The following is a 24,472-nucleotide window of genomic DNA, read 5'->3' as shown; positions in this document are numbered from 1 at the left end:
AAAACTCATCTGTCAAACTGGGCCACCTAATTAAAAAACCATTTTATTCCAAGTTGTTATGTTTTTAAGAGTACAGTTAATCAAACTTTTTTAAAATCCAACATTTTTATTCTGAAAAATTGGATGATAAACCATGTCAAATATTCAAATCTTCATTAAAATTATATGCCAATCAGATTTTTAAAATTATCTAATTGAAATAGCATTATATATTTCAGCAATGATGGAGCACATCTTAATGAATGCAACCAACTTTCTAATTTATTGGCTCACTCTATCAAATAAGGATGAAAATAAGACTTTTTAATCTGATCAGTATATAGTTTATACTTCGCTGACTTTGAAGGCTTACACACAAATTTTCCTTGCAGTTTAAGGGATAATGACTAGGTCTAACTTTTACAGATAAAAATGTATCATCGATAGTATAGCACCAATTAGGTTTACTTCTAAGTCAGTTATATTCACAAACCTAAATCACACAGCAATAATCTAAAATTTATAAATCTTATTTTTCCTTTTAAATTTCAATCATGAAAGAAGTAGAACAATTTATTTGGGAAAAACAAAATGGACTCAAAGGTACCTAAATAATTTGATAAAACAGCCTTTGAATATTCTCAAATCTACATATTAAGAACAGTTCTGTTTCTATCACCCACAGGCATTATCTTGTGTCCCTTTGCACTTTCTTTGTTCCTTTCTTCCCTCCCTTTATTTCGTACTTTCTTCTTTCTTTCCTTCCTTCCTTCTTGCCTTCCTGTCTGGTTTTCCTTTTTTCTTTTAATTTCTAATTCCTCTTTCTTTTATTATTCCATGCACCCAACATTTTGGGAAAGAGCTGCAGGTAAACTTAGGTAGTAAAAAGAAAACCACTGGTCTTGTGTTAATTTTGATTATATGTTTAAAACATAGAAAAAGGCCAGGCACGGTGGCTCATGCCTGTAATCCCAGCACTTTGGGAGGCAGAGGCAGGTGGATCACCTAAGGTCAGAAGTTCAAGACTAGCCTGGTCAACATGGTGAAACCCCGTCTCTACTACATATACAAAAATTAGCTGGGCATGGTGGTGGGCACCTGTAATCTCAGATATTCCGGAGGCTGAGGCAAGAGAATAGCTTGAACCCGGGAGGCGGAGGTTGCAGTGAGCTGAGATTGTGCCATTGCACTCCAGCTTGGGCAACAAGAGCGAAACTTCATCTCAACAACAACAACAACAACATGGAAATAAGTGACTTATCTCTACATAAAAGATTTGTTGAGTCTCTAATGTCTAATCACCTCTTCTAGGCAATGGGAGAAACAAAATTTTACTTGACCAGATTTGAAATAAGACTGAGTCCCATTAGTTGATAAGGAGTGGGTAGGGCTGACACACAACAGTATTTGGGAAGCCCAGGAGGACATGGTTTACCAGCAAGGGAGATTTTGAAGATACCAAGTCCAAGAGAAAGGGTGTGTAGAGACATGCACTGAATCCAAAGAGAATGACCAGGCAAGACCAAGAGAGGAGATTCAGAAAGAAGAAGGCCTTCACAGTGCAGCTATCAGAAATCCATGGCTGGTAAAGGAGATATGGAGGTTATTGTGCTAGAATGGATGCTGAGAAAGTCAATTATTTACTTATGATAGGACCCTGAGACCACATTTGACCAGCACTAGAAAGAAATACCTATTTTTGTAGTCTAAAACTTTTTGACCATAAAATAAACAACAGTGGTTTGACTAATTCAATAACATAGCCCCTTGTGACTTGAGAGTGATCATTGTAGAACCTTTTCTCAGAGTAAACGTGTAATTGGTTATGGATCAATAAGTAATTTCTTTTAGAAGGAAAAGACTCTTGTTTTCATTTTTATTTATTTATTTTTTGAAGTAGCAAAGCTCTTACATCAGAACTGAGCACATACATTTTGAAAGTTGAGATTGCTCTAAGCAGTAAGATTCCTTACTGCACTAGTGAAATGTATCTTAACTGATCATTTATTTATGATGCCATAAAAATCCAGATGCTCTTAATTTTGATTGTTACAAATTTGCTAAAAGGCACCTGAAATTACCTTTCCAGGGTTCCCCTTTTGACAACTACATTTTAAATTGAAATTTTACTATGGTCCAATAATGGCTATGCTGAGGGGTTTTGTTGTGTTTTTCAAGATTACTAATGAATTCAGCCCTTGTGGTCAGTGTAAACTCCTACACAGCTTATTGGAAATTCCAGAATTCTAAGACAAAATTAAGATTAAGAAAACAGTTTAATAAAAACAGAGAATGAAAAACTTGTAAAAGTTTGTGCTAATGTACTTTGGTGTTTCATGTTTTTCTTAATTATTTTAGAACTCGTACCCAATGGCCACATTCTAACAGGAAAGAACATGATGACCTAGTCAAATGTCCTTTGGAGCATGAGTACTGATAGAAGGAGAACTTATAGGGATAGACAAAACAAAATACAACAAACTTCCATGGTTGCTTAATGCATGGGAAATAAACTGAATCTCAAGGATAAAAAAGAGGATGGGGAGACTTACATGCTTCTTCTGAAATCTTCTAAAAGATACATTTTAGACCAAGAACTATGATAATAAGAATCCTTTAGAAAAGTTTTTGAATGTGTGACACACTATGATTTTTTGGAAATATCAATAAAATATTAATACCTCTTAACAATAAAAGACACTGTGCTTCTTTACAAATAATGTGAGAAAATGAAGATTTAAAGAGTTTCAACCATACTCATTAATAATTTTTAAAATGCAGAGAAAGAAGAGAGGTCCCTGAACCCTAAAGTTAATTATGGCAACTTTCAAAGGAAACTGAAGCTTTTCATTCATGACTACTCTTTGCCATCTATTATACGCTGAGTAAATTACTGTGGGAAGCTTACAACTTAGAGAAAAGAGAATGGGCCCAGCATGTAAGTTGGTAATTATGAATCAAAATATATTTTCCTGACACTTATGTATCAAAATAAGTACAAAATGGCACAGAAACAATCTTTTTGCCATGTTCTTTCACATCCCCAAATACCTTAAAGTATCCTTTCCTTCCTTTTATTTCATGTAGCTTCAGATAAGTACTTTCTCTAGTGAGCAAAGAAATAAAGACAGAATCCAGATCTTTGCATGTCACCAGTATTACAACCTCCTGCTTCCAGCCAGATGGTATGGTATCTCCTCCTGGGCAATAACTTATTTTATTCATTTGGCAAGTCTGCCTAAAGACACTAAAATCACTCCAAAAATTTTTTAAAAATTATTTTGAACACAGAATTAACAGGAATTCACACTCCAAAAAAAAGTTTACATTGCAAAGAACGTGATTAACAACAGCAATAGGTATGTGGTCTTATTTCCTCTAGATTGTATTCATATTTCCTATAACAAAGTACTGGTTTCTGGGGGAAGGAAGCGTCCAAGAGGCAAAATTATAAATTCTTTACAAAAAGTTAACAGTAAAAAGTAAAAGCTGAATCTTATCCAAAAAGTACTTACTATATGCAGTTCTAGGTAGTCACCCAAGCCTGAAGAACTGTCCACTCGCACCAATACTGCTTCTTTCTGAACAGTGCTAAACCCTATGGCCAGTCTGTCTGCTCGTGTACTGGGTCGGTCATTAGGAGGCCACTTATACGTGATTTGTCCACCACCTTTGCTAAAGATATACGTTGTCCCAGCTGGAAAACAAAAACCAAAACCAATTAGTCCAAATACATCAAATCTGCACATTAGCAAGGCATGTTATATTGATAGTACAGTATCAACTCTACACACAAAACTATGGCAAAGCAAATTACAGATTTCAATCAAATGTGCTCAGGAAAGTGGACTGAGTTGTTTTAAAAGAAATAGAGAGGTAGCTCAGTTTTTAATACACTGATTAAATTTACCAGCAGGTGTCTCAGAACAAATAGTAGGTTACTGTGTTTCCCATGGAGTTGCACAAGAATGGAATGGAATGAGGCTTTATTTCTTCCTGCCAGTTTTTAAGAAATAGTTTCATAGAAAACATTGACTGGATGCTTCCAAAAAGCAACAGCAACATATATCAACTTGGTATTGAAACAGGAGCTGCATGCAGATGTGACAGGGTCATACAGCACCGTGGAGAAAGTCGCAACAAATGTGCTAGGAATATAACTTTTATGGAAAAAGGATCTACTTACATGTGACAGATAACTAATGGATGAACAGCCACAAGCCCCAGTAGCCATGTCAAGAAAATACAGCTAATAGATCTCATCCCTAAAAGTCAAGTTTTACTTAACAAGCAACATCTAGTAGCTGTCAAACTATTCAGAATCATAAAAAGACCCTCATCCTCTGCCACCCCAAGGTGAATACAAGCCTTATAGCACTGAGAATCATGTCACGGACTCATTCTGTGAGTGTTCAAGTTTTACCTTATGGTGGTCCTGTCAGTAAATTATCCAGCTTAATTGAAAAGAGTTGTTTTCAAACAATTTATTCAGCATTTGATATAGTTTGGCTCTGTGTCCCCATTCAAATCACGTCTGAAATTGAGATAATTTCAGATCCTCATGTGTTGAGGGCGGGGCCTGGTGGAAGGTGATGGGATCATGGAGCGGCTTTGCCCATGCTGTTCTCATGATAGTGAGTTCTAACAAGATCTGATGGTTTCATAATTCCTTGACATTTCCTCCTACACACACTTCTGTCTCTCCTGCTGCCTTGTGACAAAGGCGCCTGCTTCCCCTTCTACCATGATTGTAAGTTTCCTGAGGCCTCCTCAGCCTTGCAGAACTATGAGTCAATTAAACCTCTTTTCTTTATCAATTACCCAGTCTCAGGGAAGTTCTTTATAGCAGTGTGAAAACGGACTAATAGAGCATTTGATGCACTAAAGTCTTACCTCAATGCATCATTCAATGGCCATCCATTTTGTTTCTATTCTTTTGAGGGCCTGGATAGAACCAAAAGGTGAAAAAAGAATGGATTTTATCTCTTTCTTCTCCTGACTGCTTAAAATGGAACATTGTTCTTTCCCTGCCTTTGCAGCTTCTTGTTCTCATGCCTTCAAACCTGGACTGAAATCTACATCATTGTTTCTCCAGTTCTCAGTCCTATGATCTACACCCATAGTTTTTCTGGTTCTCCAACTTGCAGACAGTAGATCATATATGACTTGATCATATATACATGATCATATATAATAAGAGAGAATATTAAACATCTTGTATTTATAGAAAAATATCTGGTACCAAGAGTAACATTTATGTGTAAAAGTTGTGTGTACAGCAGTATGTTTTCAAGATACCTATACATTGAATTGCTATGATTACCAAGTTTATCAGTTAAATGGAGATGACCTACTATCACATTTGTGTACATTCAATTAAACAGCTGACAATATTGATTTTGTGGCCATTTTTGGAGGCAACTCTTCTTTGTTTTCAGTTACAGACATTTCCATAGGCCTTTGAGAAACTCCAAAGACCTCTGCAATATGCATAGTGTAGCTGATGCTTAAATAGGCCTTGGTATATAGACCTCTTCCACAAAACATGTTAGGAGAAAATTGAATGCAAAAGTGATAAACAAGAATACTGTTAAAATGCAAAGGTATAGAGGCTGTGTCCTTCTCTATTAATTTTTGTGGATACCAATGCATGAAAATAGTTTATCTCTTTCAAGTGAGAAAAGGTAAACCATATTTCAAAGGCACCAGTCAGTGCACAAAGAAAATTCCGAATATACAGAGTATATATCAGAAATGCTTGGGCTTTCCTGAGTCACTTATGTTCTACAGCATCAGAAGCTTGTTCATCACCATCTTTATAGGCAAGTACTATTTGAGAAATATTTTTCTGCCTGGTAACTTTTGCAAATGATTAAGTATTAACTTTTCTAGTGAAGCCTATTGTTGATAAAAATAGGACAAGAACATATAAAAGTGGGGACGGCTTTAAAAGGAGGATGTAGTGGTTACCTCTGAGTGCTGATACTTAATAATTAATTTATTTTCTGTTTTTAAATTAACTTTGTTCTCTAATGACTATATATATTATGTGAAATAAGAAAAATATTCAAAACTAGAGATCCTATTTAACAATATAAAACAACACAAATCTAAGAATTCTGATGGTTTCAGAATTATAAGTGTGAGGTAAGCATTATAAAACAACATTGCATAGTAATTTTTAACTTTAAAAATAACATTCACAATTTAAAAAAATTCTTATCTCCTTATGTATGGAACATAGGGCAGACATTACTTCCATGCTATATCTGAGGAAATTTAGTCATAAGGATTAACATGCGATCTAAAGTTGCAAACTTGATTAATTGGCAGAGTTGGTATAAAACCCATATCCTCACTCCTATTCCAGTATATATATATATATTTATGACAGAAATATTTCTGTTATCATAACCAGGCAGTCAAGAAAAAGTTAATTGGATGTCAGTCTGAATTTATCAAGGCCAACTGTTTTCATATTCTAATGTCTTATATCCATAAAGTGACATTTGCTCTTCATTATCATATACTTTCCTTTCACCTCACGATACTTTTAAAAAGAGAAAAATAACATGTAAATGTAAAATGACAGAACATTTAATATATGTAGATTAACATTTAGTTGGGGTGCACTTCCCAAACCTATGAAACTACAAAAGTTTCCAGCTCAGTTACAGAACTTGTGGGTAGTAATTTGAAGGTTTATATTCTCAGTAAGTAAGTGTCACAATATAAATACCATTACTCAAGATTTGATTCCATCTCAGATTTTAACCTTTTTCAGTGAATGTAAAACTTGATGACTACAAAGAGATTAGCTAACCTGTCCTGTTTAGAATGACTTTACAGTTTTTTAGGTTTCACCAAAACAAAGCAAAAAAAAAAAAAAAAAATTGCAACTACTGTGTGTCAAACATTGTCATTATATCTAGTTTCCTTTTTTTTTCCCACCAGATATATCCAGAAAGCAGTCTTTCTTAATTTTTCTTCTGTATACATGGTAGTGCATTGTATTGTACTAATCAGTACAATTTTATAAGCAAGAAAATTAGATATCCAGTCCTTCCTCAGCTCTCTTCTATATACTTTTATAAGCACTCTGGCTTTTTATTTTTTTAAATTAACTTTGCATCAAACTTTACAAAATCTCCTATGTTCTTAAAGCCCTCTTTTCATTGAGCTAGAAAATTACTCTCACAATCAAATATAGTAAGTTAGATTGTTTAAAGTTTCAAAATCTACCTCCTTTAACACACATCTTTCTGAACCAAGGACATGTTGTACTTACTGAAGCAGAATAGCTTAGAGATTAGAATGTAAACTCTAGACTCAGAGAGATCTGGGTTCAAATTCCAACTGTGTCATTTGCTAGCTACGTGAACTTGGTAGCCATTTATTCTTTAATGGGATTCCTATTTGAAAAAAGATGGTGATAGCAATACTATCTTATAGAGCTCTATCAGAATTAAATGAGATATTACAAAGTAACATTTAGTCCATTTCCTGGTATATGATAAAAGCCTAATAAATTTTAGAGAGAATAGGTGTCATGTATGAGGGCAGTTGTGTGTGTGTGTTGTAAAAATATAAAATAATGAACACTGTAACATTGTTTTATTTTAATATGAAAGCCTTTAAAAAAGTTGGACATATTTCAAAGTTGTGTCCAAATCAAATGACTTTCAAAAATGACATTTCTACCTTCTAATTTTTATTAATCTTTTCAATATTTCGTAGCATGGATTAGTACTTTTATGTAAACTCATTATATTATTATTTATGTTTGGTAATAGTTGACAATGGAAGGGATATTAAATTGTATCACATGGGAGCTTTCATGAGAAAAAGAATATTAGTTAATCACCATAAAACATCCAGCATAGTAAGATTTATAGCATAATGCAAAAAAAAAATCACCTGACCATTACATAAAGACCAAACTTACAAAAAAAAAAAAAAAAAAGAAAAGAAAAAACCTGCTAGCTAGCTTTTTAAAAATTTTATCTTTAAAGAAACATGTTTTATTTTACTATATAAGTGAGTTAAATATGCATTGGTAGTTACATCTTAATCACAGTTCCAATATAGAGAGGAACTTAGAGGAATGTGTCACCTTTATTATTTATGCATGTTTCTACATGGCAAACACTACCACATCAGTACCATGTCTACTAATGGATTTACTGCAAATTAACCTTGACATCCATCAGATCACTGAATGTATGAATGACTGAAATTTAAAGTGGTTTTCAGCCATCTCCACATTTAAGCTGTGCATCAAGCCTCTATTACTCACTCTAAATTCATTCACAAAGTTGGCTCTATCAGACACGAATTTAGCAATGTCAACACACTTTACACTCCAATAAATGTTTGTAAAAGATATACATGGGCTCCCATATCTCTTGCTTAAACTGCCTGTGATGTTATAATAAGGGAATATTTTTAGATCTTATTGAACATGCTATTTATATATAGGGCTCTCTCCCCTCCTGTTCTTTCTTGACAACTGTCCCTTGCCTATATGTGCCCACTTCAGCCTCACGTCAATTCTGCAAAGGCTAACATTTTCCCTTACATAGACTGAACATTTCTGAAAAGGGAAACCAATCAGCATGTACAGGTACGCTCAATTATTGGTTGCTCTGGATCCTTGCTACATGAACAATAATATAATTAACTTCGGAGTAGATTAGCTTCTAACTCATAACATAAGTATATGAATAAAAGGTTACATTTTGAAAGCCTATAATTCTTCAAATGTCATCTTGTAGCCAACATGAAACATTCAGGCAATTATGTTTCTATTAATGAATGTAATAGGGATCTAACACTTCCTTCAGTGAAAGTTTACAGTAAAATCCAGGTAGTCAGATGAATATTAAAAGTAAAGCATTTATGAGTAAGGGGAACCTTTATTCTTCCTACAACCTTTTCCAGATGCTCTTGTTAATTTGAAATTTTCTGGACAACTTCTATCTATATGGAGGAATTCTTTGGCTTAAAGTTCATAAAAAGCAAAAGCACTGAGACCACATTGTATGCAAAAAGAGTTTTAGATCAGGGCAACATTTCTAAATTGATGAAACAGAATCTTAACAATCACTAAAACAATAACAAGTAAATACACTTTATTTTCTTTCTGAATTATTGTAAGTTCTTTGTAGAATCATAAGGAATTATGTCATGAAACAGAACACTACAGGTTCTTAATTCCTAAAATTTCATATAGGCATATGCAAAATTCAGAAAAAGTGAACATTATCTTAGGAGAAATTAATGGAATCAAGTAATGAGTTTCTACCTATAATATGTAACCACTTCTAGATTTAAAAATTAATTACTATAATTACTAATATTGAGAAGTAAGACACAGCCCTCAATGTTACATATGCATGTAAGGGTGCAAAGACAAAGATGCTAGGAAAAGAAAAAGAAAATATGGACTATATATCATAAATTAAGACTTCTGGTTGGAGGGGCAGACAACAGAATTGGCAAATGTGTTATAACTAGCTAAAGAGACTGGAGAATTAGACAGATTTTTAATCATACATATTTGAGAAAGAGAATGGGTATGTTCTTCACAAATGAAAGAAGGCAAGAAACATGGCATGTCACAGAAATGGTTTAGACACAGGTCCCATATTCTCAATCAGGTTGAAACAAAAAATGTCCAGAAGAATTTAGATAATTCCCAAATAACGAAAGCTTTTTGGAAACAGTTAAGGATGATATTCAAGACAGCAACATAGGTCAACAGATAAAAAGTTACAATTAGGTAAGAAGAATCAGTTCTGGTGTTTTGTTGCACAGTAGGGTGACTATGGCTAATATTATTATATTGTAAATTTCAAAATAGCTAGGAGAGAGGATTTGAATGTTCTACCTACAAAGAAGTGATAAATATATGAGATGATGAAAGTGATAAACATACTGATTCAATTTTTATACAACATATACATGTATTAAAACATCACTATAAGTGTGTACAATTATAACATGTCAACAAAAACAAAACACAATAAATAAATTTCCAAAAAGAACAATGGGAAGTTTGTCATATATAGCAAGTTGTATATTCTGTCAAAACTCTAGACTAAAGCATTTTTTAACTATTAAATTTTGTATTAAATAAAATTAAATTATTAAATTTAAAAAAATAGGTTGTTGACTACTTATTAAGTCGAATGAAAACTGAGCAAGACAGGGAGACTCAAACTTGTGAGCACACTATTTTCTTTCATTGGAATTTTATGAAAGTGATACTGCCTAGGGTCACTGTGCACACACTATTCCACCAAACACCAATCATAAATGTGGTTCAAGTTAATCCAAAAGATACTTGAACTCTTGCAAATCAGACACTGTCATACCTTCAGTATCCATGAGGACTCACTAGGTGTTAACAATTAATGTTTTCCAAATTTTTAAGGGGATCAAAGGAGGGTGAACCAGCTAGAATCCACAGTAGACGTGGGAAGTCTGAAAGCAGAAGAGTATTCCTCTTCAATGAGCCAGCCCATATGAGATTAGGCTCTAACCCAGCTAAGATACCATTTAAGAAAACAATTGTGTGTGTTTACTCAACAAGAAAATTTAATCAAAATAAAGCAATTGAGAAAATGAAATAACTAAAAGTTATTGTGATTCCTACGAGGTCAAGAATCATTTCTCTCAAATATAATTTCAATAGTAATTATGCACTTCATTAAAAAATGTATTTGCCTCTACCTATTGGCCCAAAACTTTTCTCTAATAAAAACGTGTGATGTTTATAATAAGAGTATGCTACATGAAAATAAAGTATTCATTCTTCTAAAAACTAGTGTACACCACTTTAATAAGTGAAATAATTATTTAAAATGTAAATAGATCCATGGCTCACCTATCTTGTCAATATCTTAGACATTTATTCAGAAACACCACCAATAGCAGCAAAGACTGCACACTGGAAAATCAAATAGACACCATTCACATAGAATGAGATGTTAATGACGTTCATTGGTGTAGTATAAAACTATGACTCTACATAATCGATGATCAATGATTGATAGAGATTGTGCTGATCTGAATCAGTTATTCTCTCTTTTTTCTGACATTATAAGGGCATTAACTAAAATAGAAAACATTTCTAAGCCTTCCTATCTCTTGGTTTGCTGATAAGTGCTAACTCTGTGAAAGGAGCCATGAATATAAATTCAAAAACAGCCTTTTCTCTTCAGCAGATAGGATCTGTGCATTAAAGGTAAATAAATATCAGGGCAAAACAGTTTGTGTGAGATGCCAGACAAATGGTGGTGTTTTGTTGCACAGTAGGGTGACTATGGTTAATATTATTGTATTGTAAATTTCAAAATGGCTAGAAGAGAGCATTTGAATGCCCTAACCATGAAGAAATGACAAATATATGAGTATTTGACAAATATTTGACAAATATATGGTATTCAACCATGTCATCAACTGTTTTGTATTTTTTTTTTTTTTTTTTGAGACTGAGTCTGGCTCTGTCGCCCAGGCTGGAGTGCAGTGGCCAGATCTCAGCTCACTGCAAGCTCCGCCTCCCGGGTTTACGCCATTCTCCTGCCTCAGCCTCCCGAGTAGCTGGGACCACAGGCGCCCGCCACCTCGCCCGGCTAGTTTTTTGTATTTTTTAGTAGAGACGGGGTTTCACCGTGTTAGCCAGGATGGTCTCGATCTCCTGACCTCGTGATCCGCCCGTCTCGGCCTCCCAAAGTGCTGGGATTACAGGCTTGAGCCACCGCGCCCGGCCTGTTTTGTATTTTTAAACTGTCTTTTAAGAAGGTGATATATTAAAAGCACTGATTAATGAAGACCTTACAATTATCTGAAAAAAAGATAAGAAAAATCTATGTGTGTGTGTGTGTGTGTGTATGTATATATATATATATATTTTTTTTTTTTTCAGGTCAAAGTCATGTAAGTAGTTGAATAGTTTGAAATAATGTTCAACCCAATGAACATTATTTTTAAAAATGTATGCAATAAGTGGTCCACTTAGTGGTATCTTTGCAATGTATTTTCTTTTAAAATCTACTTATTATTTTCCCGGCAAATGTGTCATTTAGAAGTATCCCCTCCAGGAACAGTTGAGTTCAATAGTTTGAGCTGCCCAGTGAGACAAACTTGTTTTGAGATCAAACTCAAAGTCCTAGGAACCACTTAAAAGGCTCTTGGTCCAGGTTACCTGGCTGAGTAGAAAAACAAGTAAGTAATAGACCTTTTGCCAATCAGATTAGAAAAAATTCCATAAAGACAGCAAAGTGATCTAGAGTTAAAAATAAAACAATGCAAAGTAATTCCACAACCAATAATCCTAAGAACATCAAATGCTTATGTCTTCCCTTCTGAAACTAGGCTCCCTCCAGCAGTAGGCGAACTTTATTAAAAAGTCTATGGCAAGTAACTCAGTAATCAATTTGTATTAAAGCTATAGGCAGCAGGGATAGGAAGAAAAAGAATCACATCATCAGGAACTTTAAGAAAAATCTTATTTTGAAGAGCATAACCTAAGTGTGTATGTTCCTAGTAAATCTTAAAATTATTAGCTGGTCGGTAGAAGTTGTAGTTGCCTAGTCATGTCCTTCAACTTACTTATTTCAAAGGTTAATTGTGAAAATGGTTTTCATCAGGATTCAAGAGTCGACAATTTTCTTTACTAAAATTATGGTCTAAAAAATGTCCAGCTTAAAAAAAAATGATATAGACATAGAGTTACTGCTCAAATACTCTTGGAGAAAAGTGAGTAAACTTTTCCACTTACAAATAGCAAAGCTGAGGCACAGAGAAACCAAGTGTCTTCTCAATGTCAAACAGATGGGTGCAGGCTTGTACTTAATTCTATTCTTAGTGATTTTTTTTTTCTATACAACAAAAAGCTAAGCTCGAATGACTAATTCTTATTTAGAAAAATAAATTTTAATTCACAAATCAAGGTCTCATTTCAATCATTTTAGAGTTGTTCTAATGATGCTTCCCTAGTCTGATTTGGGGAAAGTTTCTATGACACTTAACAGAAATGATTCACTCACATTCTGACATTTTTAGAGTCTATCCTGAATCTTTAAAAGGTGTGAGGTGTCTGCAATGCTTTATTGTAACCATCCTCTCCAAGCAGCCATCCCGGCCTTTGGCTTATTCTGAAGCTTCTAAATTGTGGACCAAAGACGCAGAAGACAGATTTTCCTTATTATTACCATAGTCACTTTTATTCTACACCAGAAAGGCTTTATGACTTTTTGGCAGTGGCACTTCTTTTTCTCCCTAGTAATGGAATTAAACCCTTAATACAAAAGAATAGGTATTTATTTTGAATTATTTGCATTGCATATATAAATAGAAGGGACCATGCGAACAATAAAATTTGTAATAATTTTAGTCTAAAACCAGAACCTTAACTTTTGTTTATTTTCTGATCTTAGTTCCACTCATTTGTCTTCTTCCTGCCTATCTGCTATACTTAAGTCATTCTTTACCTGACTAGGCTCTCATTAAAACCATTTACTAGTTATTTTGGACTGGAACTAAAGGAAATACTAGTTTTTGACTCAGAAATTATCTCAGACTAAGCTCTAACTTTATTACCTAGGCATTCACAAATGCAATACACATTCTCCTCTCAAAGTCACTTTTACTTCTGCTGGTTTAGGCTTCTCTGCTGCACCTTGATTTCTTTTGTCATGCTTCCCACATTCATTCCAGCCAAGGTTAATTCTCTCCTTTCAACATCCACGAATGTATTTCTAATTTCTGAACTATTATAATATATGAGAATTGTCTTTTATTGAAATTTCCATTTTAAAAAGTACGCATCCTGAAGAAAGGGATCTTGCTTTAATTCTTGGTATCCTTATCAAAAATTATGTGCTTTTATTCACTTACTAATTATTAATAATGACCTAATATACTCCTCAAGCTACGTCAGGAGCACTGATCCAATGATGAATACCATAAGACTCCAGCTTCTGAAACAAGTATAGCAAGGATTTATTTATGTGATCCATCCCAAGCCTACATCCATCAGCAAGATGGAGTATCTGCAGCTATATAAGAAATCGGAATGATTTCACCTAATACGACAATCTCAGATAAGGACACAGATTGCCTAAATTATCCTGATAAGAAAAATCATTGTTGACTTAGTTACACCTGGGTAAGAAACAAGTATTATGAAGAGTCATGGGACTCCTCAACCTGGCAATGGTGATCACATGCAAAGGAGCACCAGATCTCACAGTTGGCTTGAATAACATAGCCCAAAATTCTGCATATTTTACAGGGAAAAGCTGGATATACCTTGCTAGTCCTCAGGCTTTAATGATTTATTAACACTCTGGCAGACAGCACCTTAACCAGGTGATCAAAGCTAGCATCACCAGTAATGAGACATATCAAATTCAGGTTCTCCAAATACGGCACACTGAGAAGGACACTGCAACATTCTGTGCTATTTTTGGCAAAAATTCAGTCTCAGTTTTAGTTTTCCAAAAATGCATAGTCTCAATTTAATCATAAAAAAGTATCTAACAAACCCAAATTGAAGGACACTCTGGAAAACAACTGGCAGCACTCATCAAAAGTCGAGGGCAGGAAACAGAGAAAGACTGAAGAACTGTCCAAGATTAGAGAAAACTAAGAAGATATGACAACTTGATGAAATGCAAGATCCTGGCTTTGATAGTGGACCACAGAAGAGGGCATTAGTGGGACAATTGGCAAGGTTTGATTAAGCTCTGACTCTTAGTTAATAATACTACATCTTAATTTCCTGGTTTTAATCATTGTATCATCGTACTCTGGTTATATGAGATGTTAACATTTGTGGGAGCTAACTGAAGACACAAGAAGCCTCTTCTAATTTTTTATAACTTTTTTGTAAATCTAAAATTTCAAAATAATTTTTAAAGATAAATATATTTGTCATGAAAAACAATTTAGAATCCCTCTCTCTCTCTCTCTTTTTTTTAAGTGAGACAGAGTCTCACTCTGTCACCTAGGCTGGAGTTCACTGGCTCAAACATAGTTGATTTGCAGTCTCAAACACCTGGGCTCAAACAATCCTCCCATCTTAGCCTCCTGAGTAGCTGGGGCTTCAGGCACATGGCCACCAGGCTTGGCAAATTTTTAAATATTTTCTTAGAGATAAGGTCTCACTATGTTTCCTAGGTTGGTTTCAAACTTCTGACCTCAATAGATCTTTCTGCCTTGGCCTCCTGAAGTGTTGGGATTGTGAGTGCGAGCTATAGTGTACAATTCAGAATCTTGAATAAGATGCTTGCCCATGGGAATCTACGCAAGAGAGGTAGCTTGAGAAACATCTAGCTCTTGAAATGAAGTAGAGTTTGAGATTTTGTTTGGCTATAAAAACAGGAGAGCATTTAGAGGTAGGCAGAAAACATTTAACTTTTGTTCTGCCTAATAAATTTGCTTAATGCAAAGCTCTTTGTAAATAAATCACTATTAAGTCTTTAAACTGAACATATTCTAAAAACGCAAAGTTAAGCCGGGCGCGGTGGCTCAAGCCTGTAATCCCAGCACTTTGGGAGGCCGAGACGGGCGGATCACGAGGTCAGGAGATCGAGACCATCCTGACTAACACGGTGAAACCCCGTCTCTACTGAAAAATACAAAAAACTAGCCGGGCGAGGTGGTGGGCGCCTGTAGTCCTAGCTACTCGGGAGGCTGAGGCAGGAGAATGGCGGGAACCCGGGAGGCGGAGCTTGCAGTGAGCTGAGATCCGGCCACTGCACTCCAGCCTGGGCGACAAAGCGAGACTCCGTCTCAAAAAAAAAAAAAAAAAAAAACCAAACCAAAAAAAAAAACAAACAAACAAAAAAAAAAACGCAAAATAGAAATTGCCTAAGTAGAGTAGTCAAATCAGGGATCAGTTCACCCAATAAGACACATAACTTATTCATTCATTTAATTCTTTTATCAGAATATGTCATTGTAAATATCATTGAAATTCTTATGAAATGTTTTCCAGTCTTAAAACCATGCAGATACATAGTCTTAAGTTAGAATACATTTTTCCTGTCTTGTAATTAGAACTTCTTCACATTAGTGTGAGCTAATTCCTTCCATAAATTTGGAATCTAAGAGGGAAACCAGTGTAAACAAATACTTGTATATGTAGAAATTGGCATACATTTTGGGCTGGGTAGAGTGGCTCACACCTGTAATCCCAGCACTTTGGGAGGCCAAGGCAGAAGGATTCCTTGAAGCCAGGAGTTTGAGACTAGCCTGGGCAATACAGCAAGATCCTGTCTCTACAAACTTTTTTTTTTAGCTGGGTGTGGTGGCACACGTCTGTAGTCCTAGATACTTGGGAGGCTGAAGTTGGAGGATCACTTGAGCCCAGGAATTTAAGGCTGCAGTAAGTTGTGATCATACCACAGTATTCCACCCTGGGCAACAATGTGAGACCCTGTCTTAAAAAAAAAAAAAAAAAAAGAAAGAAAGAAAGAAAGAAAGAAAGAAAAAGAAAAGAAATATTGTGGTTATGAGGAAAAAGATCATTCAGAAGGCAGGGGATGGTGGTAATTATGGAGGAAGGACTCACATCTTTTCTAATAAAACAAGACAAAAAATCATGTGATAGATCATTTTTAGAAGTTTCTTGAAAGTTTAAAAGCCAGATAGCTTAGAGAGGTGGCAGGGAAAAAACTCTAACTCAAATTAATGGTGGGGAATTTTCACTCAAACAAACAAATCAACAAAAAACAATGCAGAGACAACAGCAGAAATATATTGCTGGAGACAGAATACAAAGGCAATAAAATAGTATAATTTAAGAATTAAAACATCTGTATTCTCAATAAATACTAATTAAGCATTTACTATGTATGAAGCACCATGCTAGATCCTGGTGATGATAAAAAAAAAGTGTGACATAGCTATGAAATCCAGCGTTTTCCCAACTATCATGACCCATCCAAACACGTCATTTCTTTCCTTTTTTTTTTTTTTTTTTGAGATGGCCTCACACTCTGTTGTCAAGGCTGGAGTGCAACGGCGTGATCTCAGCTCACTGCAACCTCTGCCTCCTGGGTTCAAGCAATTCTCCTGCCTCAGCCTCCCAAGTAGCTGGGATCACAGACACGCACAACCATAGCTGTCTAACTTTTATATTTTTAGTAGAGATGGGGTTTCACCATGTTGGCCAGGTTTGTCTCAAACTCCTGACCTCAGGTGATCCATCTTCCTCAACCTCCCAAAGTGCTGGGATTACAGGCGTGAGCCACTGCGCCCGGCCCAGATTTCATTTCTTGAATTTCTCTTTCATATTTCCATTCTTGTGACCATTCTCATCAAATTAAAGATAAATAAATAAATAAGTTTTTAAATAAATACTTTACTGACTTGCTTTACTGACCTGCTACCTTCTCACCTCTTAATTTAAATCTATTTTACAAACTAACATCAGTTTATTTTTTGAAATATTATTGCTAGTTGTTTCTCTATTCAAGGACCTTCAATGATTAAGTGACTGTCTCCCAGATTAAGAATTTATGGTAACTTGGACTATCTCATATACAAACCAACCCTGTACTTCAAGCAGACTGGAGAATTCACTTGTCTCCCAAACACTCCCAAATTATTTTCATAGGAGATAAAATTTAACATGGTTCTGAAAAGATAAGAGCAAATTTTGTTGGCAGGATTTTGATGAGGAAAGTCAAAAAGGCACAAATGGTTTTCAGGAGTAAGGTGTAGATCCGCTTATAGAAATGGAAAGTCACATATATATATATATATATATATATATATTTAGCAGAAGCTGATGCATTTTTAAGACCACTATTTCTTATCTCTTTGTCTCTTGAATTAAATCCCCAGATTAATACAGAGCACAAATCATATAGTAGAAATTAGGACTATTCAAGGTCAGTATTAAAAAGAGATTAGATAAGTTCTAGTATCTTAGTTTATCAAAAATTCTATGAAATGCAAATTTCCTTTAACAAGGAGTCACATAAATTCACTAATGTAAAAAAATGTAATATTAAAGTCATAAGAAAGACTGCACTTAATAAGTGACTTGGTGATATTTTGCTATTTATCATAAATTGTGTCATTCTATATTTATCAGAAATAAAACCATTTCTCATTTTTTTTTAATTTAAATTTATTTTAAGTTCCAGGATACCTGTGCAGTACGTGCAGGTTTGTTGCATAGGTAAACGTGTGCCAGGGTGGTTTGCTGCACATATCAGCCCATCACCTAGGTATTCAGCCCCACATACATTAGCATTTATCCTGATGCTCTCTCTCCCCCGGTCCCCTGACAGGCACCAGTGTGGTGAGTTCCCCTTCCTGTGTCCATGTGTTCTCATTGTTCAGCTCCCACTTATAAGTGAGAATGCGCAGTGCTTGGTTTTCTGTTCCTGCATTAGTTTGCTGAGGATAATGGCTTCCAGCTTCATCCATGTCCCTGCAAAGGACACGGTCTCCTTCCTTTTTATGGCTACATAGTATTCCATAGTGTAACGTGCCACATTTTCTTTATCCGGTCTATCATTGATGGGCATTTGGGATGGTTCCATGTCTTTGCTGTTGTGAATAGTGCTGCAATGAACACAAGTGTACACGTATCTTTATAATAGAATGATTTATCGTTCTTTAGGCATATACCCAGTAGTAGGATTGCTGGGTCATATGATATTTCTGGTTCTAGGTCTTTGAGGAATTGCCACACTGTCTTCCACATTGGCTGAACTAATTTACATTCCCACCAACAGTGTAAAAGCATTCTTCTTTCTCCACAGACTGGTCAGCATCTGCTGTTTCTTGACTCTTTAATAATCACCAATTTGACTGCTGTGAGATAGTATATAATTGTGGTTTTGATTAACAGTTCTCTAATGATCAGTGATGTTGAACTTTTTTTCATATGTTTGTTGGCCGCATAAATGTCTTCTTTTGACAAATGTATGTTCATGTCTTTTGCCCACTTTTGAATGTTTTTTTGTTTGTTTGTTTGTGTGTTTGTTTTGTAAATTTGTCTAGGTTCCTTGTAGATTCTGGATATCAGACCTTTGTCAGATGGATAGATTGCAAAAGTTTTCTCCTATTCTGCAGGTTGTTCCCTCTGATGATAGTTTCTTTTGCTGTGCAGAAGCTCTTTAGTTTAATTAGATCCCATTTGTCAATGTTTGCTATTGTTGCCATTTCTTTTTATGTTTTTGTCATGAAATCTTTACCTATGTACTGAATGGTATTCCTTATATTTTCTTCTAGGGTTTTTATAGTTTTGGGTTTTACTTTTTTTTTTTTTTTTACTTTTTTTTAAGTTTATATTTTTATATTTTAAATATACTTTGTCTTTTTTTTTTTTTTTTTTTTTTTTTTTTTTTTTTTTGAGATAGAGTCTCCCTCTGTTGCTCATACTGGACTGCAGCGGTATGATCCTGGCTCATTGCAACCTCCGTCTCCTGGGTTCGAGTAATTCCCCTGCCTCAGCCTCCCAAGAAACTGGGACTACAGGCGTGTGCTACCAAACCCAGCTAATTTTTGTATTTTTAGTAGAGACCAGGTTTTGCCATGTTAGCCAGGCTGGTCTCAAACTCCTGACCTCTGGTGATCCACCCACCTCTGCCTCCCAAAGTGCTGAGATTACAGGTGTGAGCCACCACATCCAGCCCATTTAAATCTTCAATCCATCTTGAGTTAATTTTTGTATAATGTGTAAGGAAGGGGTCCAGTTTCGATGTTCTGTATATGGTTAGCCAGTTTTCCCTATGCCATTTATTAATTAGGGAATCCTTTCCCCATTGATTCTTTTTTCCAGGTTTGTCAAAGACCAGATGGTTGTAGATGTGCAGTCTTATTTCTGAGATCTCTATACTGTTGCATTAGTCTGTGTGTCTGTTTTTGTACCAGTACCGTGCTGTTTTGGTTACTGTAGCCTTGTAGTATAGTTTAAAGTCAGGTAATGTAATGCCTCCAGCTTTATTCTTTTTGTTTAGAATTGTCTTAGCTATACAGATTCTTTTTTGGTTCCATGTGAATTTTAAAATAGTTTTTTCTAATCCTGTAAAGAATGTCAATGGTAGTTTAATGGGAATAGTATTTAATCTATAAATTGCTTTGGGGCAGTATGGCCATTTTGATGATATTGATTCTTCCTATCCATGAGCATGGAATGCTTTTTCATTTGTTTGTGTCCTTTCTTGTTTCCTTGAGCAATGGTTTGTAGTTTCCCTTGAAGAGGTCCTTCACTTCCCTTGTTAGCTGTATTCCTAGGTATTTTACTGTTTTTGTAGTAATTGTGAATGGGAGTTCACTCATGATTTGGCTCTCTCCTTGTCTATTGGTGGTGTATAGCAACGCTTGTGATTTTTGCACATTGATTTTGTATCTTGAGACTTTGCTTAAGTTGTTTATCAGCTTAAGAAGATTTTGGCTGAGACAAGGGGGTTTTCTAAATATAGGTTCATGTCATCTGAAAACAGAGACAGTTTGACTTCCTTTCTTCCTATTTGAATACCCCTTATTTCTTTCACTTGCTTGATTGCACTGGCCAGAAACTCCAATACAATGTTGGATAGAAGTATTGAGAGAGGGCATCTTTGTCTTGTGCCAGTTTTCAAGGAGAATGCTTCCAGCTTTTGCCCATTTTGTATAAGATTGGCTGTGCATTTATCATAAATGGCTCTTATGATTTTGAGATATGTTCCATTACCACCTAGTTTATTTAGAGTTTTTAACGTAAAGGGATGCTGAATTTTTTCAAAAGCTTTTTCTGCGTCTATTGAGATAATCATCTGGTTTTTGTCTTTAGTTCTTTTTATGTGATGAATTACATTTATTGATTTGTGTATGTTGATTTCACCTTGCATCCCAGGGATGAAGCTGACTTGATCCTGGTGGATAAGCTTTCTGATGTGCTGCTGGCTTTGTTTTGCCAGTATTTTATTGAGGATTTTTGCATCAATGCTCATCCAGGATATGGGCCTGAAGCTTTCTTTTTTGTTGCTGTTGTATCTCTGGTAGGTTTTGATATCAGGATAATGCTGGCCCCATAAAATAAGTTAGGGAGAAGTCTCTCCTTTTCAATTGTTTGGAATCATTTCAGAAGAAACGGTACCAGCTCCTCTTTGTACCTCTGGGAGAATTCAGCTGTAAATCCATCTGGTCCTGGGTTTCTTTTGGTTGGTAGGCTATTTATTACTGCCTCAATTTCAGAACCTGTTTTTGGTCTATTTGGGGATTCAACTTCTTCCTAGTTTAGTCTTGGGAGGGTATATGTGTCCAGGAATTTATCCGTTTTCTCTAGATTTTCTAGCTTATTTGCATAGAGGTATTTATAGTATACTCTGATGGTTGTTTGTATTTCTGTGGGGTCAGTGATGATATCTCCTTTATCATTTTTTATTGTGTCAATTTGATTCTTCTCTCTTTTCTTTATTAGTCTAGCTATCAGTCTATCTGTCTTACTGTTTTTTTCAAAAGACCAGCTCCTGGATTCACTGATTTCTTGAAGAGATTTTCGTGTCCTTAACTCCTTCAGTTCTGCTCTGATCTTGGTTATTTCTTGTCTTCTGCTAGCTTTTGGGTTTGCTGGCTCTTGGTTCTTTAGCTCTTTTAGCAGTGATATTAGGGTGTCAATTTGAGATCTTCCTAGTTTGATATGGGTATTTAGTGCTCTAAATTTCCCTCATAACAATGCGTTACCTGCATCCCAAAGATTCTGGTACATTGTCTCTTTGTTCATTTCTCAATTTTTTAAGTGGTGGTTTATGTTTAGTATGAACAGTAACAGCAAAAGAAAAAAAATACATAACTTTGGTTTGTTTGTTTGCTCATTCTTTATCTCAAGCCTTCTCCAACAGCCTATGAAGATGGCAGTAAGAGTAAAGTTCAGTCATTTCTGTGATTTGTGTATCCACATTTTTTTTTGAGACAGCGTCATGCTCTGTTGCTCTGTTACCCATGCTTGAAATCAGTGGTGTTATCATGGCTCACTGCAGGCTCAACCTCCTGAACTCAAGAGATCCTCCCACCTCAGCCTCCCAGATAGCTGGGACTACAGGCATGCACTACCACACTTAGCTAATTTTTGTATTTTTTTTGTTGAGATGTGGTTTTGCCATGTTACCTAGGCTAGTCTTGATTCCTGGACTCAAGTGACCCACCCATTTTGGCCTACGAAAGTGCTGGGATTACAGGCATAAGTCACCATTCCTGGCTTATCCACATATGTTTATAATAACAGTTATTAAAAAAACAAACAAACAAAAATACTGGAAAATTAGGCCACTTACAATGACAAGCAATTGTGGGTATCTGCAAGATACTCAACGATAAAAGTTTTTTAACCCATGAAGTTGTTTGGCCAAATAAATTTCACAAAGGAAATAGATTTTCAAGTGAAAAAGAAAAGAAAGAGGTTCACTATGGAGATCCTTACATTTTACTACCCATGTGAAGATTATAAGTATGTATGAGAGTCATTTTTGAAGTTGAAATGATTGAAACATTAGAGCATGGATTAAAGTACCAAATCAGACCTGGGGCAGGTAAATGTCAAATCTTCTTTCTTTTGTATTTGGTTCACAAAAATTCTATCTTCCTAGACTAAAATTACAAGGTGGTTCCAATTTGCACATCAGATCCTTGAACACTCAGGTCCTCAATCTCAAAATAACCTCACATTTGAAACATACGTCCTGGAGTTACTGGTCTCTCAGCGAAGTTAAAAGTCCTTACCATGGATCTGTCCCTTCTGGCAGATAACATGTACCAGCTTCCACTCCTCTCAGTCAGCTCTGGACTCTCACACACAACCAAACACACACAGTCACCTCACACCGCTCCTATGCATACATTTAAGGTTCAGGACGCCCTGGTCCAGAGATCTGTCATTAAGCTCTGAAGTGAAAATGGTGAAGAGAAACCTATAAAACAGAAAGGATAGAGCACTCAGGGGTGTAGTAGGCTTCCCACTTAAAAATCCCCAGATCTGGGGTCATTTTAAAAACTTTAATTCATTTTTAACGGGTTATTGTATTAAAATAAAGTTTGCATGCCATCTGTTTTCAAAGTCATTTAAATTAAGTTTTATGACTCATGAGAAAGAGAGGCCATTTTTAACACATTGTAGTCTGCTTATTACTATCAGTCACTAATTAAAATTAATTATTAAGAGCGATTCCTTTTGCTGTCAAATCTTCTAGATCATTTATCAAAGAATGACATGACTTTCTCTTCCTTCCTTGGAATACTAAAGTCATAGTCATATGACTTTTGGGTAGATGCCACTGAAATGATGACGTTAGTCAGATGTGTAACAGTAATGCTGTCTAAAAGCTACATTTAACCAAGAGAGCAGTATTTTTGAAACAGCAGGCAGTATAAAAGTGCTTTGTGAATATTAACATATTCTAGCAAATTAGTTTGCACTCATTATCATAAGCAATTGCTTACTGTTTAGATGCAGCTCGTATTAAATTGGCAAGCAATTTGCAAGAATTAAAACATAACATGGAGAGTTTTCTGAAAACTCAGCAATATCTTGGGAGAAATGATGCTACTAGGTTCACAGACCATGTACCAAACATTTTCACCCATTAAACATATTTAGCATTAGAATAATAGTTGGTTGGCTACATAGGTTTTTAATGCAAGATCATTTTGTAACCACTGTTTGGACACCATCAATAGAATTTTATATATCAGACATTTAAAGACTTTGTTTTAAAAAGCCTGAGGAGAAGGTAGGAAGGCTTTGTTTTCTAAAAATGAACTAGCTATCAATTTGACTAAATTTTGGTACTTCAATAACCCATTGCATTGTCTTGAGTTACTTTGTGCTACCCAATTTGTCCCTTTCACAAAGTTTCTGTTGTCTTGATCATTCTTTCCATTTATTCCTGGGGTGGATTCTGCTGATGTTTACCCCTATCCACTTTACTTTCTTTAATAACAGAACTCTTGAGTGTCAGCTGAGCAGATAGATATCTGTGTACAGCCTACATTTCCCATTCTCTTTTACAGCTTGAAGGGGCTATTGACTAAGTCCTGGCCAATGACAGATGAGCAAAAATGATGTGTGTTTATTTTAGTTCAGATTCTGAAATGTGTCTGCCTTCTCCTGCCCATTTCCCTCTTTCTTGCCTAGTGATGACAAAATTGAACCAGCTGCTTTAGACTTAGAGATGGAAGCCAAAGGTTGAGAACTGTACAATTCTATCCTAGGACCACTGTACTGTGAATATTATGTGAGAAAAAAAAATCTTACATCGTGTTGAGAGACGAGTATTTCTGGGTCTCATATTGACGGCAAAGGGTGTTTATACAGCCTTTGAAAAAAAATGACCTAATATTTCCATGTATTTTTTCATCCTCATGAGGCAAGTAAATTTGATAGAGAAACTATTATCTCCATTTTATGAATTTAAAAGAGATTAATATTCAAAGAGCTAAAATTATTTGTCCATGGTCACAAAGTAATGTAAAACTTTTTCTATCA

At 35.3% G+C, this 24,472-nt stretch overlaps 1 protein-coding gene across 31 annotated transcripts in view; it reads right to left on the bottom strand.

Moving 5' to 3' along the window:
- The window catches only part of NRXN1 (neurexin 1), a 1,134,169-nt gene that overhangs the window by 320,235 nt on the left and 789,462 nt on the right, over positions 1–24,472 (bottom strand). For all 31 annotated transcript variants that reach the window (XM_045368569.2, XM_065527617.1, XM_065527623.1 and 28 more), the window contains one exon: positions 3,495–3,676. In XM_045368569.2, the coding sequence (XP_045224504.1) occupies positions 3,495–3,676 (182 nt within the window). The remainder of the gene's footprint in view (positions 1–3,494; positions 3,677–24,472) is intronic.

The sequence above is a fragment of the Macaca fascicularis genome, chromosome 13, assembly GCF_037993035.2.
Source record: "Macaca fascicularis isolate 582-1 chromosome 13, T2T-MFA8v1.1".
NCBI classification, from domain to species: Eukaryota; Metazoa; Chordata; class Mammalia; order Primates; family Cercopithecidae; genus Macaca; species Macaca fascicularis.
The sequence above is the reverse complement of the archived record's forward strand: the minus strand, read 5'-3'. Positions and strand labels throughout refer to the sequence as shown.